We start from the raw sequence: 18,219 nt of genomic DNA, 5'->3' as shown, positions 1-18,219 counted from the left end.
GACTCAAATAAATTTACCAAATTTCTGCTTTCTGGCTTGAAAATCATCACTTTTTTAGATGTTCACATCACTCAAGAGCAAGACTAGCAGCTGGCCACTTTTCCCCCCATTGTTGGTGGGTCAGGGAGCATTTTTTATTAAACACAATTTACTTTATAAGAGTGCCTGACAGTGAGCTGGGGGCATTAGAACCTTTTCTAGATGAGGACGCTGTTCTGTCTGTTAGTTTGTCACCAGCTCAGAGCCTCTCACCTACAACTAGCCTTGAAGGACAAAAATCATCATCTGTCCTCAGCCACAATGACAGTTTGCCATGTGGCATGGACTTTTGATTTTTGAAATCAAAATTTTAAATTTAAAAAACAATTTTTTATTTTAAATTTTGATTTTAGAAAGCATATGTTGGTGTACATGCATGTATGTGAGATATACTGTCTACAGACACAGGTCAGTAATGGGCATGTATGGGTACGTTCATACACAGCTGGACTTCTCCTTAGAAAGGTTATAGTTGCTCTGATCCTGGTGCTTGCAGTCTGCGTTGTATTATTACTGCTTGGTTTTATCCCTCCCCGCCTCCTGCTGACATTGTATTCTAGAAGCCAAAGGCAGGGCCCGACGGGTCATCAGCAAGGCATTTAGGGAATCAGCCTCCTAGACAACCTTCCTCTCTGATGCCTGCAGCTTCCCTCTGTGGACACACCTTTCCAGCGCTCTTATGTTCCCCTAAACCTCCCATCTCTTCTCAGCCCATGAGGATCAGGGCCTTTGAACTGTGAGAGATCAGGACTGGGGTGTAGACACCAGGCATGACCAGGTAGTGAAAGAGCAGCCCCTTAGCTCTCGCCAGGCCTTACCTCTCCACCCCCAAAGCTGAACATGCCCACCATCTTGAGGTACACCGCATTCCCCAAAGTTCTATTTTTTTCTCTCAGATCTGAGCCTCACAGTATGCCCTCAACCTAGAATCTTCTTCCCTCTACTTCTTTATGTTAATGTTTAGTCATCTTTCAAGACCTGCTCTCCTGGGATCTACTTAAAAGGCCTTCCACAGTCCAATAAAACTCCCCGCTCCCACCCTTTGCCCCCACTGGTGTAGTGGGTATCACAGTGGCTGTTTCCTTGCCCGTCTTTCCCAGTACATGAACTCCTTCTGAGGGCATGTGCTGCTTCTCTCAGCAAAGTGCTGTAAGGTGGACTCAAGCGTCATACTCTCTGGATTCTCATTCCATCTCTACCACTCAATAGCCTTGTGATTTTCAGCAAGTATCTTTGAATTGTTCAGTGCCAAAGCTTCTCCAGCTATAATATGGGGCTAGTAATAGTGTCTGTATTGCATATGGAGTTATCATGAAGATTAAATGAGAAGAACACATGAAAAACAACCAAAACATAGGCAGCACCCAATAAATGTTAGCTACTGTTACCATTATTTTCAGCCTAGAATTTTGCTGGATAGCTGGAGAAACCTGCATTAATTTCCTGAGGCTCCTGTAACACATACCGCAAACTGGATGTTGTAAAATAACAAATTTATTCTCTCAGTATTAGAAGCTAGAGGTCCAAAATCCAGCAGGGTTTTGCTCCTTCCAGAGGCCCTGTGGGAAGAATCTGTTTCTTGCCTCTCTCAGCTTCTGGTGACTCCAGGTGTTCCGTGGAGTGGTGCAGCCCCTGCCTTCATAGTCATCTCCCCACTGCCGCCTCCTCTCTGTGTTCTCAGAACTGCCTTTGCCTCTCTCTCATAAATGTACATGTGATTGTATTTAGGACCCACCTGAATTTTCTGTGATAATCTCCTTGTCTCAGGAGGCCGAGGTGAGCGGATCACTTGAGGTCTGGAGTTCAAGACCAGCCTGACCAACGTGGAGAAACCCCATCTCTGCTAAAAATACAAAATTAGCTGGGCGTGGTGGCACATGCCTATAATCTCAGCTACTCGGGAGGTTAAGACAGGAGAAACGCTTGAACCCAGGAGGCAGTGGTTGTGGTGAGCCAAGATTGCACCATCGCACTCCAGCCTGGGCAACAAGAGTGAATCAACTCCATCTCAAAAAAAAAAAAAGATAATCTCCTTGTCTCAAGACCCTTAACTTAATTATATTTACAAAGACCCTTTTTCCTAGTCAGGTGACATTTACGAATTCCAGGGATCAGGATTCAGTATCTTTGGGTGGCCATTTTTCAGCCTACCACAGCTTGTCCTCTGACCCCCAAAGAGTCACATCCAACCCATGTACAAAATATGTTCACCCATACCAACAACCTCAAAAGTCTCAAATCCCTGTCTTGGCCATTGTTTTTTCTAGTCTTCTCTGAAGACTAGAAAAAGCTGTCATGTAACTGCCAGATGTACTCCTCTCCCCGCTGTGCCCAGAATTTCCTCCTCCAGATTCACAGGGGAGATTTGGGGGTTATGGTTATTGTCAGCAGCTCTCCATTCTTTAGATCAATGGGTTCATGCTGATCTCTTGCCTAACATTAAATACAGAATCAAACTTGTAAAGTAGGCAAGACTCGAGGCCTCCTGTCCCAATCTGTTGTAGGCCACCTGTTCACACCACCACTCTGTTTTACCCACTAGTCTCACTAGCCATCCGTACAGCACCACTAGCATCACTCCCATGACCCCTGCGTGCTTCACAGCAGCCTCTTTCCTCAGCCAGGAGGAGGTTTCCACCTGTCAAGTTCTCTCTCTTGGTTTTTTGGTTTTTGTTGTTGTTGTTGTTGTTGTTGTTGTTGTTACCCAGGCTGGAATGCAGTGGTGCAGTCCCAGCTCACTGCAACCTCCACCTCATGGGTTCAGGCAATTCTCCTGCTTCAGTCTCCCAAATAGCTGGGATTGCAGGCACCTGCCACCATGTCCAGCTGATTTTTGTATTTTTAGTAGCGATGGGATTTCACCATGTTGGCCAGGCTGGTCTTGAACTCCTGACCTCAAGTGATCCACCCATCTCGACCTCTCAGAGTGCTGGGATTATAGTTTTGAGCCACTGAACTCGGCCCACCTGTCAAGTCTGAAGCCTGTACCCTTGGTTGGTTCCCTGATATTTGTGTTTCTGGTCTCGGGGCACCTCTGACATTCAGCTTCTTTGCAGAGTAGCCATGACTGACAGGTCTTGGCTCGGCTGATAATCACACTTTCTATGCTGATGATTAGCCCCACCCAACCCTCCATGTTGACCTTTAAGGAGGTAGAAGGTGGTTTAAGAAGGAAGTAGATCTTGCATTTGGCCTTGGAAGATGAGTGGAATAGGCAGGAGGAAATAAGCAAGGCAGCTGATGTTGAGACTTTTGTGAGACTGAGGACCAGAGATTGTAACCTTTAATGCATCTACTTCACAGAAGGCCACACTTCCTTCATTACAAAGAGTCTATCTTTCCCCCTCTCATTCCATTTCATGCCTTCATAAACTCCTTTTTCTTTGTGTTTGAGACAGGGTCTTGTTCTGTCAACCAGGCTGGAGTGCAGTGGCGTGATCATAGCTCACTGCAGCCTCCACCTCACAGGCTCAAGCTATCTTCCCACCTCAGTCTCCTGAGTAGCTGGGAGTACAGGTGTGCACCACCACGCCCAGCTAATTTTTGTATTTTTTGTGGAGACGGGGTTTCACCATGTTGCCCAGGCTGGTCTCAAACTCCCGAGTTATGTGATCCACCTGCCTTGGCCTCCCAAACCGAAGACTACCGGCATGAGCCACCACACCCAGCCCATAAATTCTTTTTTTTTTTTTTTTTTTTTTTTTTTTTTTGAGGCAGAGTCTCGCTCTGTCGCCTGGGCTGGAGTGCAGTGGCCGGATCTCAGCTCACTGCAAGCTCCGCCTCCCGGGTTTACGCCATTCTCCTGCCTCAGCCTCCCAAGTAGCTGGGACTACAGGCACCCGCCACCTCACCCGGCTAGTTTTTGTATTTTTAGTAGAGACGGAGTTTCACTGTGTTAGCCAGGATGGTCTCGATCTCCTGACCTCGTGATCCGCCCGTCTCGGCCTCCCAAAGTGCTGGGATTACAGGCTTGAGCCACCGCGCCCGGCCCAGCCCATAAATTCTTTTACAGGTTTATGGCTTGTAAGACAAAAGAAAATGACAATTCTTCATTATTTTAGAATCTTTGGATAAAACACTACATATGTAATATTTTATAAGACCATCACTTGTAAGTGCCTCACAGAGTGCTAGGCATTGTGTTGAGCACTTCGCATGTGTTAACGTACCTCATTCTTAACCATAGTTACACAGAGAGAAAATGCTATTATCTCAACTTCGGGGCGCAGAAAGGTTAAGTGATTTACACTCTTTCTCACAGCTAGTCCCTGGGGGCCGGGATTCACCTGCAGCCTGTGTGGCTGACAGCCGGCCCTCCTCACCCTCCCCATGCACCACTCTATGCTCGCAAAATGCAGGCCCACCATCCCTTTCTCCTCACAGCAGTGGTTTCTGTGCCCATGAAACTGAGGTGTGGAGAAGGCGATCAACTTAGCATGGTTCACCTGGCAAGCAGCACAAGCTCTGCTAGCTGTGCCTCCTCATCCATCTGCAGCATGGCACCCTGGTATGCCATTCCCATGCTGTCCAGGCAGGGAGGGCCACCCCAGGCTTTTTCCCTGCCAGAACCACAACATCCACAATGCCCAAAATAGCCCCAGCATTACATTACTGAAGTCCTGCTTCTGTGATGAATCCAGCCATCTGTCTCAGGAGACTTCTAAGGCAGGCTTTTGATAGCAAAACAAATAGTCCTGTGGACAGATTTGGGTTTTATAGGGACTTTATGATTTTTGAAGTTGCATTTCATTGAACCTCTTTTTTCTTTTTCTTTTTCTTTTTTTTTTTTTTTTAAGACAGCATCTTGTTCTGTTGCTTCGGCTGGAGTACAGTGGCACAATCACTGCTTGTTGTAGCGTCAACCTCCAGGGCCCAAGTGATCCTCCCATCTCAGCCTACCAAGTAACTTGGGACTCTAGGTGCATCACACCATGCCCAGCTAATTTTTAATTTTTGTAGAGACCAAGATCTTATTATGTTGCCCAGACTGGTCTCGAACTCCTGGGCTTAAGTGATCCTCCTGCCTTGGCCTCCCAAAGTGCTGGGATTACAGGTGTGATCCTCTTCACCCAGCCTTCGTCTTCTTTTTATAACCTACTTTATAACAGACTAACACATATTTTAACACAATTTAAATAATAAGAAATGAGGACGAAGGGAGAATAAGGGTAGCAGAGTAAGGTGAATTCCAGGAGTGTGATTTCTCCACAAAGTGAGTAATAAAAAGTCAACCTAATTGTTAGGTTCTTGGTAGCCTTAAGACTAACGCTATTCTCATACTTGAGACTCTTGTAATTAATACCTGAGAGCAATTTCCCCCCCTCCCCCTGGCCCTCCATCCTTTGGCATTTAGAGAAGTGTCTGCAGTGCACGGGGGAAACCATAACATGCACTGAAAGAACATTCCAGAAGCCCAAGTTCTGATCCAGGTTCTACCAGTCCTTGACAAAGTGACCTCTGGGAATCACTTACATTCCTCATCTTTGGTCACTGGGAGTTCGAATTGTATTTTTATTTAATATAGAGCAAATAATGAATGAAAAACTATACCAAAAATTGGTTTACTGCTTATATTGCAGGCCTGGGACTTCCAGGTAAAAAAGCTCAATACTTGAAATGTCTGAGACATGGATATTTACTTCTTTTTTTTTTTTTTTTTTGCTTTTTTGGTTTTTCTTGTTGTTTGTTTTATTACATATCTGCTTTTTGGAAGTGGGACTGTCATTGTCCCAGTTACTGATGAGGAAATTAGGCACAGAGAAGTCAAATAGCTTGCATAAGATCACAAATCTAGGAACTGCAGAACTGAGATTTGAACCCATTTCCAACTCCAAGGCCTGTATAGTAATTTACTATTCCAGAATACTCCTGTAACAACCAGGCCATTCGCTGCCCCCTCTCTTTCCACAAACTGTTCTCCTGTAGCTTCGAAGCTATAGTAGGTGACCAGGAGTCTTGGCCACACTTTCTTCCATTGCCTGTCCAGGATGTATCTCCAGGTCTCTCTTAAACACATTTGTATGATACACCAAGATATTTTTCTAAATTGCACAGGAAGAAAAAAGGGATTGAGTTGCTTCCATATTTTTGTTCCTCATTGTTCTCTTTTCAGTACTATTTTATTTTCAGAATGTTTTCTAAGCCATACTTTCCTTCTCAAGCGCAGCAGGTAGCCTTTGCATAGCTATGAGAGTGACAGGATTCTTGTCAACCAGACGCTAGCAGGGACTGTTGACTGCTCTGTGCCAGACATTGTGTTAAAAAGTGGTGTTATTGGCCAGGCACGGTGGCTCACCCCTGTAATCCCAGTACTTTGAGAGACTGAGGCAGGTGGATCACTTGAGGTCAGGAGTTCAAGACCAGCCTGGCCAACATGGCGAAACCCCGCCTCTGCTAAAAATACAAAAATTAGCCAGACGTGCTGGCACATGCTTATAATCCCAGCTACTTGGGAGGCTGAGGCAGGAGAATCAGTGAACCCAGGAGGCAGAGGTTGCAGTGAGCTGAGATCGCGCGCCATTGCACTGCAGCCTGGGCAACAAGAGCAAAACTCCATCTCAGACAAACAACAACAAAAAAAGTGGTGTTACAAAGACATAGAAAGCAGGGTCCATTCTTTGAAGTGACCACTCATTGAGTTAAATTAGCATCATTTCTGTTTCATGCCATTGAAGAGCTCTGAATAATATTACCTTGTGTCAGGCTTCCTGTGGTCTAGCACTGTGTCCCATACTTCATAGTTTATTTCCTTTAATACTCATACCCATCTGGTGTAGTACGTACCATGGTTGTTCCCAGTTTATGTATGAGGGAATTGAGGTTTAGCAGAATAAGAAGTCACCCAAACTCATACCCACTGGTCAGCAGTACAGCTAGAATTCAAAGCCACACTTGTCTAGGTCCAAAATCTGCGCCCCTAATTAACCACTCCTGGTAAGAAGCTGGTTACAAGGGTTGGTCAAGTCAGCTATGGAAAAATTCCCAGAAAGTGACTCTAAAGGTGTTCTTTGAAGGTTGTGTAGGAATTCACCAAAACTGGAAGGAGACAGGCCTTCCTTGCAGGGGAAAGGAACATAAGGGGCAAAGTGACAGAGACATAAAAACTCACACCATCTTTGGAAAATGGAGACTCATTTTGAGAAGCCAAAGAGTAAGGTTAAATGAGGACTCTGGACATTTGGGCCTGTGTGCATTAGGCAGCAGACCCTGACATGATGACTCATCTGTGCGACAGCAGAGTGAATGACCGCAGCAGAGCCAGAGGGCCTCTGCAGCCCTGTTGGTCTCAAATTTACTCATGTATAGCTCATGCAACCTGCATTAGTAATCACTTGTTTGGAATATTTTCTACCTGGAAAGAGAATTAGTGGATGCAACAGTTCATTCCCCAAACATAAAATTTTCCTTGACGTTTTGATTGTTACAGCTCATTTAAATGGGAAAGTATAAGATTTGATATCTAACCCTGAAGACTCAGCATTGAGCACAGTGCTAGAAAGAAATGCCTACCAGGCCAGGTGCAGTGGCTCATACCTATAATCCCAGCACTTTGGGAGGCCAAGACAGGAGGATCACTTGAGACCAAGGAAGTATTTGAGACCAGCCTGGGAAATACAATGAGACCTTGTCTCTACAAAAAAAAAAAATTAAAATTAACCAGTCATGGTGGTGCATGCCTGTAGTCTTAGCTACTTGGGAGGCTGAGGAGGGAAAATCAGTTGAGCCCAGGAGTTTAAGGCTGCAGTGAGCTATGATTATGCCACTGCACTCCCACCTGGGCAACAGAACAAGACATTGTCTCTTTTAAAAAAAAAAAAAAAAAAAAAAAGACCATGTGTGGTGGCTCACACCTGTAATCCTAACACTTTGGGAGGCCAAGGGGGGAGGACCAGTTGGTCTCAGGAGTCCAAGACCGGCCTGGGCAACTTAGAACTTAGTGAGACCTTGGCCCGGCGCGGTGGCTCAAGCTTGTAATCCCAGCACTTTGGGAGGCTGAGACGGGCGGATCACGAGGTCAGGAGGTCGAGACCATCCTGGCTAACACAGTGAAACCCCGTCTTTACTAAAAAATACAAAAAACTAGCCGGGCGAGGTGGCGGGCGCCTGTAGTCCCAGCTACTCGGGAGGCTGAGGCAGGAGAATGGCGTAAACCTGGGAGGCGGAGCTTGCAGTGAGCTGAGATCCAGCCACCGCACTCCAGCCTGGGCAACAGAGCGAGACTCCGTCTCAAAAAAAAAAAAGAAAAGAAAAAGAACTTAGTGAGACCCCATCTTGAAAAAATAAATAAGTAAAAAATAAAGAAGAAAATAAATGCCTACCTTAAAGAACATCACAGCTCAGAGGATTTTATAAGAGTTACCAAAGAAGTCCTTAAATATTAAGTTATATGGGCTCATGGACATATACTAATGGTTAGTTTAATTAAAATTAAATAAAACTAAATGTGAAAGCCTTTGTTTGGTTCTTCTCGTAATGCCAGTTTATCTCATTTCTTCTTGTATCAATATCATAGAATTATAGCACATTCTGTCCAGGAGGTGAGCACCCTGCCAGCCTCTCTGTCTTCAGTAGGTGCAGTCGGACCAGGAGGTGATAGGTGCTAGAGTGTGGTGATTCACAGTAGAGACCCTGGAAGAGGGCTACTGGCTTTCCATTCCAGCTTTGACCCTTACCAGTGACCTAACCTTGGGCAATTGACTTTACTTCTCTGTGTGCTTCTTTATATATAAAATAAGGGGTGATTATACTATTTATCTCATAAGCATAATTACTGAGTATGTAGCACAGTACCTTGCTCACAGAAAGTACTCAGTAAACGATCGTTGCTGTTAATGTTACTGTCAGGGCGTCTTGATGGATAATGAAGAGCACATTGATTTGTGGTCAGGACTCCCAGGTACACCATTTCCCCATGGGACCTGCAGCCATTTATTCATGTAGTCTCATTTCCTTATCTTTGGAAAAGGAGTAATGATGCCAGTCTCATGCTGTGAGGAAGGAAGGCTGGATGAATATAAAAGCATGTGGGCAGTCGGCAGTGCTGTTGAGCAGATTCACGGTGTAGTGAGAATCAGTTAGTTTTTTTTTCAGTCCTGCCCTCTTCATCTGCCCTCCTGTTGCTCAGCCTCCTCAGCCAGCCCATTCCCAGTGCCACCTAGGCAGTATTATAGTCTTCTAGGCAGAGGAGGAGAGGATGCTGCTGAAGGAAGAGAGTAAGAGTTTCCAGAGCAGTCACAGGTAGAAAGGGCAAGGAAGTGAACTAGAACCCCAGAGAGAGGGTGCCCATGCAGGGTCCCAGGGAATCCTCCTGGGTGCCCGCAGCTTGGGGCTTCACAGCTGCGCTGCACTCCTCCCACCACGACATGAATCATAGAAGAGCCCTCATTTATTGTCTTGTGACCCTCTCCTGGACATAGCACACGTGCCTCCACTTGTGTGCCTCTGGTTTTGCTGCTCACCCACTAGAAAGTTCTTCACCTGTCCAGATGCTGTGTCTTCCCCAGACGGCATTCCCTACTCCCTCTTCCCTCATTCCTGCCAGCAGTCAGAGTTTAGAAACTATTTTCTCCTGAATTGACAGCAACTGATGTTCATCTCATTACACATTGTTAGTATATTTCCTATGTGTAAGTCTCACAGGCCAGAGCATAAGCTCTATGAGAGCAGTGACATTTTATTTGTTTTTCTGCCTTCTGCTTCACATTTATGCCTTGCACATAGTAAATGCTTAATACATGTTACTACTTGGCCGGGTGTGGTGGCTCATGCCTATAATCCCAGCACTTTGGGAGGCTGAGGCAGGTGGATCACTTGAGGCCAGGAGTTTGAGACCAGCCTGGCCAAGATGGTGAAACCCCCCTTCTACTAAAAATACAAAAATTAGCTGGGCGTGGTGGTGTACGCCTGTAGTCCCAGCTACTCAGGAGGCTGAGGCAGGAGAATCGCTTGAACCTGGGAGGCGGAGCTGCAGTGAGCTGAGATTGCACCATTACACTCCAGTCTAGGCAACAGAGCGAGACTCCATCTCAAAAAAAAAAAAAAAAAAGGTTAATATTTGAATGAATGCCCTGTAGTCCCAGCTACTTGGGATGCTGGGCAGGAGGAACACTTGAATCCAGGAGTTCAAGGCTACAGTGAGCCCTGATTGCATCACTGCACTCCAGCCTAGGTGACAAAGTGAGACCCTGTCTTGGGGAAGTGGGGAGAGGGGAAGAGGAAAAGAGAATGAATGATGAGTCAGTAAGTGCCTGAGGGCTTGGCCCAGCAGATGACCCCTTATCCACCACCCTGCTAATGGTGTTCACACACACACTCCACTTGTGAGTTGTGCGTTTCTTCTGAGTCTGGATACTAGGGGATAGTCTCCTAGCATGGGGACCTCTTGGTGAACCTGAAATGTATTCTTCTTTCTCTACCCTCAAACTAAGGACAGAATCCTGAGCCAGTGGGAGCATCACCAAGTTTCTATGCTGTTTGAGGTCTTGCCACAGAGCAGCTGCTCACCTCTTTGATACACTCCTTTACCAGAAATAAAAAACCGCAAAGCCCAAAACAGTGCTCAATTTTGTTTTGGTCTTATGCCAGAAATCCATACTGTTTTGGCTTGGGTCTTTTAAATGCCATTCTGGAACTTGAGGCCTGTCTATAGGCCAAACCCATATATTCTCATACTGCATTTCCCCATCTAAAGACATACCTTTTCACATTAAATTTTCCTTGTAGGTAACGATGGGGGTCCATCCTCTTCAAGTAAGACCACAAACAAGTTTGAGGGACTATCCCAGCAGTCAAGGTAAGCCATCTCAGCGCTTCCTTTCCCCTGTTGGATCCATTGATGCAGTGGACAGAATTCTAGAAATGAGTTTTCATGGATTTCCCAGCGCTGCTCAAAGTTGTGGTCAGCCAAGTGGGGCTGGCCACGACGAGAAACCAGACGTTCACTCTTGGTTTGCGTGCACATCTTGTGGCTGGACTGGACACAGGTCTGCTGACCGTTCTCTAAGCAACACCGCTGTCTACCCAGTTCACAGACAGGAGCTAACCTCACTTCCCGGTGGTCACAGGGTTGTGCAATGGTCTTGAACAAAATTCCTGTCAGAATGAGTTTTTATTTTTGATATTTTAATCAAGTAACTTTGTTACTTTCCCTCTTGACTCCTTTTGCAGATTTGGAAATGAAAAGATAATCCTTAGGGAAATCTGATTGCCCAGAGATTTTCAAACATAAAAATATCACTCTTTCAAGTTCTGTTTCTAAGATTTTTTTTTTTTTAGGCTAGGCTGACAGCAATGTTCTTTTCTTCCCTTTTTTCACTGAAATTGTATACTTGAGGAGATCTCTTACGGGCAATTTTTATCCAGCCTTACCCTAAAGTGTTTTCTCTGGAGGTGCCATCCAAGAAAAGGATAGAGAGCCACTTCCAGACCCCAACTTCAGGGAAAAAGAGTCAGCTCTTTTCCAGTTTCTGAAAGGTGAAAAAACAAAATCTCTCTCTTTTTGAGATAGGGCCTTGCTCTGTCACCCAGACTGGCATGCAGTGGTATGAGCACAGCTCACTGTAACCTCAACCTCCTGGGCTCAAGAGATCGTCCTGCCTCGGCCTCCCGAGTAGCTGGAACCAGAGGCATGCAACACCATACTCGGCTGATGTTTTAAATTTTTTTGTAGAGACAAGGTCTCAGCATGTTGCCCAAGCTGGTCTTAAACTTCTGGGCTCAAGCAGTCCTCCTGCTTCAGCCTGCCAAAGTACTAGGATTTCAAATGTGAGCCACCATATCCATGTTTTTTTTTTTTTTTTTTTTTTTTTTTTTTGAGGCGGAGTCTCGCTTTGTCACCCGGACTGGAGTGCAGTGGCCGGATCTCAGCTCACTGCAAGCTCCGCCTCCCGGGTTTACGCCATTCTCCTGCCTCAGCCTCCCAAGTAGCTGGGACTACAGGCGCCTGCCACCTCGCCCGGCTAGTTTTTGTATTTTTAGTAGAGACGGGGTTTCACCGTGTTAGCCAGGATGGTCTCGATCTCCTGACCTCGTGATCCGCCCGTCTCAGCCTCCCAAAGTGCTGGGATTACAGGCTTGAGCCACCGCACCCGGCCCATATCCATGTTTTTAATACCACTATCTTATGTGCTGTTTATAACCCTGTGAGATAGGCCCAATTACTACTATCCTCAGTTTTGCAGGTAAGGAGAGCGAGGCCCAGAGTGGTTAGGTGGCAGGCGCAGATGTCAGAGCCAGCTCTCTGGCCTGCTTGTTCTCCTGACTACACATTCCACACCCCTTCCTTGCCCTTGTTCCCCGCCTTTCATTCCTCACTCACCTTCCTTCAGTCCTAATTTGGGGACCCTATAGAACTAAAGTTCTGGTGTTCTTTTTCCAGAATGAGGAGAATATCTGACACTCCAAAAGCACTCATAAAAGATTTTTAAAGGCCAGACATAGTGGCTCACCTGTAATCCCAGACTTCGGGAGGCCAAGGTGGGAGGACTGCTTGAGCCCAGGAATTTGAGACCAGCCTGGGCAACATAGCAAGACCTTGTCTCCTAAAAATAAAAAAAAATCAGCCGGGCATGGCGGTACATGCCTGTAGTCTCAGCTATACGGAAGGCTGAGGCAAGAGGACCACCTGAGCCCAGGAAATTGAGGCTGCAGTGAGTCATGATCACACCTCTGCACTCCAACCGGGGCGACAGCAAGACCCTGTCTCAAAAAAAAAGTTTTGGCTGGGCACAGTGGCTCCCACCTATAATCCCAGCACTTTGAGAGGCCAAAGCAGGTGGATCACTTGAGGTCAGGGGTTTGAGACCAGCCTGGCCAACATGGTGAAACCCCGTCTCTATGAAAAATATAAAAATTAGCCAGGCATGGTGGGGTGTGCCTGTAGTCCCAGCTACTCAGGAGGCTGAGGCAGGAGAATTGGTTGAACCTGGGAAGTGGAGGTTGCAGTGAACCAAGATCACGCCACTGCACTCCAGCCTAGGTGACAGCAAGACTTTGTCTCAAAAAAAAAAAAAAGTTTTTAAACAAAATCAAGCTGATTGTGAACTAGAGCCTTTGGCAACTCATTAAGTTTGTTTGTTTATTTGTTTTTGAGATGGAGTGTCTTTCACCCAGGCTGGAGTGCAGTGGTGCGATCTCGGCTCACTGCAACCTCTGTCTCCCAGGTTCAAGCGATTCTCCTGCCTCAGCCTCCCATTAGCTGGGACTACAGGCGCACACCACGATGCCTGGCTAACTACTGTGTTTTTAGTAGAGACGGAGTTTCACTGTGTTGGCCAGGCTGCTCTTGAACTCCTGACCTCAGATGATTCGCCTGCCTCAGCCTCCCAAAGTGCTGGGATTACAGGCGTGAGCCACCGGATTACAGGCATGAAACCACCAACTCATGAAGGTTTCAGTACCCTTCCTCACTGCACACAGCACCACCAACAGATGGGTCCTGTGTTCATTTCTGATAGGAACAAGCCCAGGTTCCGCAACATTGCACAGGAGCTTGTGCAAAGGAAGCGTCTGAGCCTCTAGGCTTTGGCCTCGGTAGTGTGGGCAGGAACAGTCATCACCCACACACCAGTAATGGGCAGCGGGGCTTGCCTAGGAAGATGCTGAGGCATAGCACAAGAAAAATGTACCCCAGAAATGTCAGAAGCAAAGCCCTCTCATGTTGACTGTTTCTTGTTTAGTGATGGCTTTATCTCAGCAATATCCCCCAGTTGCCCAGAGGCAGGAGGATTTCACGTGAGCTGAGGAAAGAGCAGTGAAGACCAAGGGTGTCCAAGAGCCAGGACAGAAAGGAGCACACACTTTTCATCTTCTTTCTTTTGACTACTTTTTGTTTTGTTGGTTGTTTTGGCTTTTTCTTTTCTTTTAAATGCAGTTAGCTGAGGCACAAGAATCACTTGAACCTGGGAGGCGGAGGTTGCAGTGAGCCGAGATCGCGCCTCTGCACTCCAGCCTGGTGACAAAGCAAGACTCTGTCTCAAAAAAAAAAAAAGAAGAAGCAGCAACCAACTCTTAGGACATCAGGGCACAGAAATGGAGAGATGAGATAATAAAGGGGTTCTTGGCAGATGGGGCTCAGGCACTTGGCTGCTGCTGCTTCTCAGGCATGCAGGCCTCCTGGTCTCCTCTGAGAATCGCCAAAACCTCTTGTTAAAGAAAAATAGTGGCTTCCACCTAATGCAGACCACTGACGGTACTGGGGTTTCAGTTGCAGAGGTTAACGTTTGATGATTCAGACAACGTGGTGTGGACCTGTATTCCGGGGACTTGGGCCTTTGTCACCCTCATTTACCTGTCCCCCAAAAGGAGGGCAAGGCCTAGGAGAGCCTGGAGGCCCAAAAACCAATCTCTTTGCTATAGTGGAAGAAGTGAGGGCTCTGGAGGCCAGGGGAGCTAGGGCCGAATTTCCACTTCTACCTCTGCCAGCCACCAACACCCCCATTCCCTTCCGTTTCCTTGTCTGGAAACACAGAGCTGCTTTGTGGGATAGGTGGGAAGAGTTACTTCTGTGCACTACATTGGGGTCACCACTTAGAGTGTGCCAGGTGCCTTCATAAATACTTTGAAGTGGAGGAGTTGGGCTTTATCATTAAGAGGGACCTTTTTTCATCCTTTTACTGTGCCTCCTCAGCCAGGCAAACTGAAATATGGAAAATAGACTATAATCTTTTGTTAAAGACATTTTGAAGCTGGACACAGTGGCTCATGCCTGTAATCCCAGCACTTTGGAAGGCTAAGGTGGGTGGATCACGAGGTCAGGAGTACAAGACCAGCTTGGCCAAGATGGTGAAACCCCATTCCTACTAAAAATACAAAAATTAGCCGGACTTGGTGATGGGCGCCTGTAGTCCTGGCTGCTCAGGAGACTGAGGAAGAATTGCTTGAACCCGGGAGGCAGAGACTGCAGTGAGCCGAGATCGCGCCACCGCACTCCAGCCTAGGCGACAGAAGGAGACTCCGTCTCAAAAAAAAAAAAAGAAATTTTGAAAGGATTCTTTAGATGATTATGTAAATGCCTTTGATTTGATTTCTTTGAATAATATTTCACTATTGATATTCTAACACTTTTAGATCCTAAATGATTCTTATTTGTTAATTAGCACCAGTTCTGCAAAGACTGCCCTTGGCCCAAGAGTTCTTCCTAAACTACCTCAGAAAGGTAAGATCTATCATTTTCACATTTACATGTAATTAAAGTGTTACTACCCGCTCCAAGGGGCCCAAGGCTTTTATCTCCCTTGTTCATTGATCCATCCCGAATGCCTAGAGCAGCACCTGGCATGTAGTGGATGCCTAGTAAATAAACATTAAATGACAAAAGGTATTTATAAACTCAAATTTGGTGATTAGTAAAGCACCAGACTTTTCCAGAATACATAATATTTTTGTAGACATTACATTATTATAATCCCCAGATACCATTCTTTCTCCCCTTATAAACATAATCAGAGAAACCTCGGAACCAATACCACCTCTACCACTTAGTAGCTGTGTGGCCTTGGGCAGGTGATGTAGTGCTTCACTAAACCTGAGATTCCTCATCTGTAAAATGGGGGAAATAATACTTACCTCGTGAGGTTTTGTAAGGACAAAATGAAGTCATATTTCAGAAAGTCCCTAGCAAGTGGGTGGCAAAGGAATCCTTCCCTGGGATGGCATCTGTCATGCAGAGTAGAGATACCCATGCTCTGCAAAGTACAAGAAAGCAGTGTCTATAAATACTGCTTGTTTGCCAAGCGAAGACACTCAGCTCTTTGTCCGAGTCTTCTTTCGTGCTGACAAGCTTTTCATTTGTAAAACCAAAATTTCAGTCTTCTTATTACAACACAGGTGATAGTTCTGCCTTTTTTGTTACCATACCTTACCTTAGAGCTGCAAAATACCTTTAGGGGCATCTAGATCATTCCATCCTTATATAAGCCTGCAAGGCCAGCAGGGCCCACCTTGCATACAGACGGAAGCTCAGAGGAGCTCAGGGCCTGCTCCTTGGATTTTCAGTGCCAGCAGCAAGACTTGTGACCCCAGTCTAGTGCTGTGTTGCGTAGTTTGAACAGAAGTCAAACTGGGGGTTAGTATTGGGAAGCTGAAATTCACCATTCTCTAGAGTTCTTCAGTGAAGTAATACACTTTGAAGAGCACTGACTGCTCAGGCCAGGCTCCTGTGTAGTAAGATGAGGGGACTCCCAAATGACTGCTGATTTACCCTCCATAGAACAGATACAAGACTTGCCCTGGGTTTGCTGAGTCTTTATCTAGGATTGGTTTTTGTTGTCTTTTGTTTTTAAACTCTGCCCAAGGGGCTGTTTTGATCTCAGAGGAGTTTGAAGCAAGTTTCCCAGGCATGTACCCCCATTTACAATGTGCCCAGACTCCATCCCAGATCACTCACATATCACCCCTTGCCTCTCCAGCCTGCTTCCTCTAACAGCAGACCCCAGCACTTCTCAGTGCCCATGGGGCTTTACCGCAACTGCCATCAGCTCTTCCCTGCACCCATCCCCTCCATGCCCTCCCTTCCCTCGCAGCATGGCGTCAGCCCATCACCAAAGTCACTCCCTGATGTGCTCCCTCAGCTCCTGCCCCTCCTATGCTGGGTTCTGCCACTCAACTGACTTCTGAGAGGCACAGTCAGGTTGGCGGTCTGGCCGTCTCTATGACTGCTGACCTCACATGGTCATCTGGGGCTGCCCAGCAGTCCCAGCACCGCGACCTTTCAGCCCACTCATCCACACTGTCTCTCCTCTCCTTAGGAGCACCTTGTTTCTGTTCCTCATTGAGTCAGCACAGGAGTCCACCCCTACTACCACCTGTCTGGTATAGTGGCCATGGTCCTAAGGTAGACCTTGTACCCTCCCACCCGCTCAGGGACAGACTCCAGCAGGTGTCCCTCCCTCTTTTGCACTGCTGTTTCCTTCCATCTGACCTCAGGGCAGGTTTGCTGTCAATACCCATCAAGACCTGTGTCCCTCCCACTACCACCCCCTTGCTCTACTCCCATTCTTTTTCTGTCTTTCGCGCTCTCGCGCTCTCTCTCGCTCTCTCTCTCTCTCTCTCTCTCTCTCTCTCTGTGTGTGTGTTTGTGTGTGTGTGTGTTTACTATTTGGAATTTCCCATAATAAACATACACAGAAATACAAAAAAAGACACAGAATAGTATCCTGTAGCCTCCTCCACCACACCCACATACTTATCACCCATTCCAGCACTTAACAGTTTATACCTGATCTTGTTTCATTTAGTTCCATACCCAGCTACTCTCAGTAATTCTGTAGCAAATCCCAGCCAATTTTATATATATGCAATTCTATTACATCAAAAAATTTCATCATGTCTAAAAAATCAAAAATTTCTTAATATCAAACACCCAGTGTTAACATATCCAGCTGTCACACAATTGCCCTTTTTAAAAAAAAAAAAAAAAATTGTTTGAATAAGGATTAAAATAAAGTCCACACAGTAGAGTTGATTGATTTGTCTCTAAGTGTCTTAGGCTAAAGTTTCCCCTGCATCTCTCTCTTGTGTTATTCTTCCTATAGATTTCTCCAGTCTGGATTCCATCCCCTCGTGTTTGTTCATCTAACATGTTCCCCTGTCTGTCGTATTTCCTATTAATTGGAAGTTGATTCCAGAAACCTGATCAGATAGATTGAGGCTTTGGCAAAACCACTTCATAGGTGGTAGTGTGTTTTATCACGAGGTGCATTGTCTGTGTGTGAAGTTCACAGCTGTTAATGTTCAGAGCCAAGATTCATCTGTCCGTCCTCTCTTCCTATCCCTCTGCAAGCCGATGGGCCAGCAGTTAATCTTCAGCCCTGTCTTCCTTGGCCGTCTGCAGCTCATGGCACAGTCACTGCTTCTCTCCTGCCTGGAACACTATGCACTTGTGTTCTGGACACCACCTGTCCACTCTCACTGCACTGTCAGTTCCTTCCCGGCCCCCTTAGCTGCTTTCTCATATCCTCCACCTCTGCATGTTGGGCACCACAGGCCGTCCTCATGAACTGCTTCTGCTCTGCATCTTCGCTTAACTCCTTAACTCATCCAAACAGTCCCACAGCTTTACACCTATCTGGAAAGCTCCTCATTTCTATCTCCTGCCAAAGTATTCATCCATAATCCGAATTCACCAACAACAGCCTATTTCACACTGACACTTGATGCCTGTGGGGGAAATTCTCTGTGTTT

General features: G+C 46.3%; 1 protein-coding gene across 3 annotated transcripts in view; it reads left to right on the top strand.

Moving 5' to 3' along the window:
• ASAP1 (ArfGAP with SH3 domain, ankyrin repeat and PH domain 1) overlaps positions 1-18,219 on the top strand; it is a 407,767-nt gene that overhangs the window by 369,200 nt on the left and 20,348 nt on the right. For all 3 annotated transcript variants that reach the window (XM_033203192.1, XM_033203191.1, XM_033203193.1), the window contains 2 exons: positions 10,762-10,831; positions 15,135-15,193. In XM_033203192.1, coding sequence (XP_033059083.1) covers positions 10,762-10,831; positions 15,135-15,193 — 129 coding nt within the window. The remainder of the gene's footprint in view (positions 1-10,761; positions 10,832-15,134; positions 15,194-18,219) is intronic.

This window comes from Trachypithecus francoisi, unplaced genomic scaffold (assembly GCF_009764315.1).
Source record: "Trachypithecus francoisi isolate TF-2019V2 unplaced genomic scaffold, Tfra_2.0 Lachesis_group7, whole genome shotgun sequence".
Taxonomy (NCBI): domain Eukaryota; kingdom Metazoa; phylum Chordata; class Mammalia; order Primates; family Cercopithecidae; genus Trachypithecus; species Trachypithecus francoisi.
The sequence above is the reverse complement of the archived record's forward strand: the minus strand, read 5'-3'. Positions and strand labels throughout refer to the sequence as shown.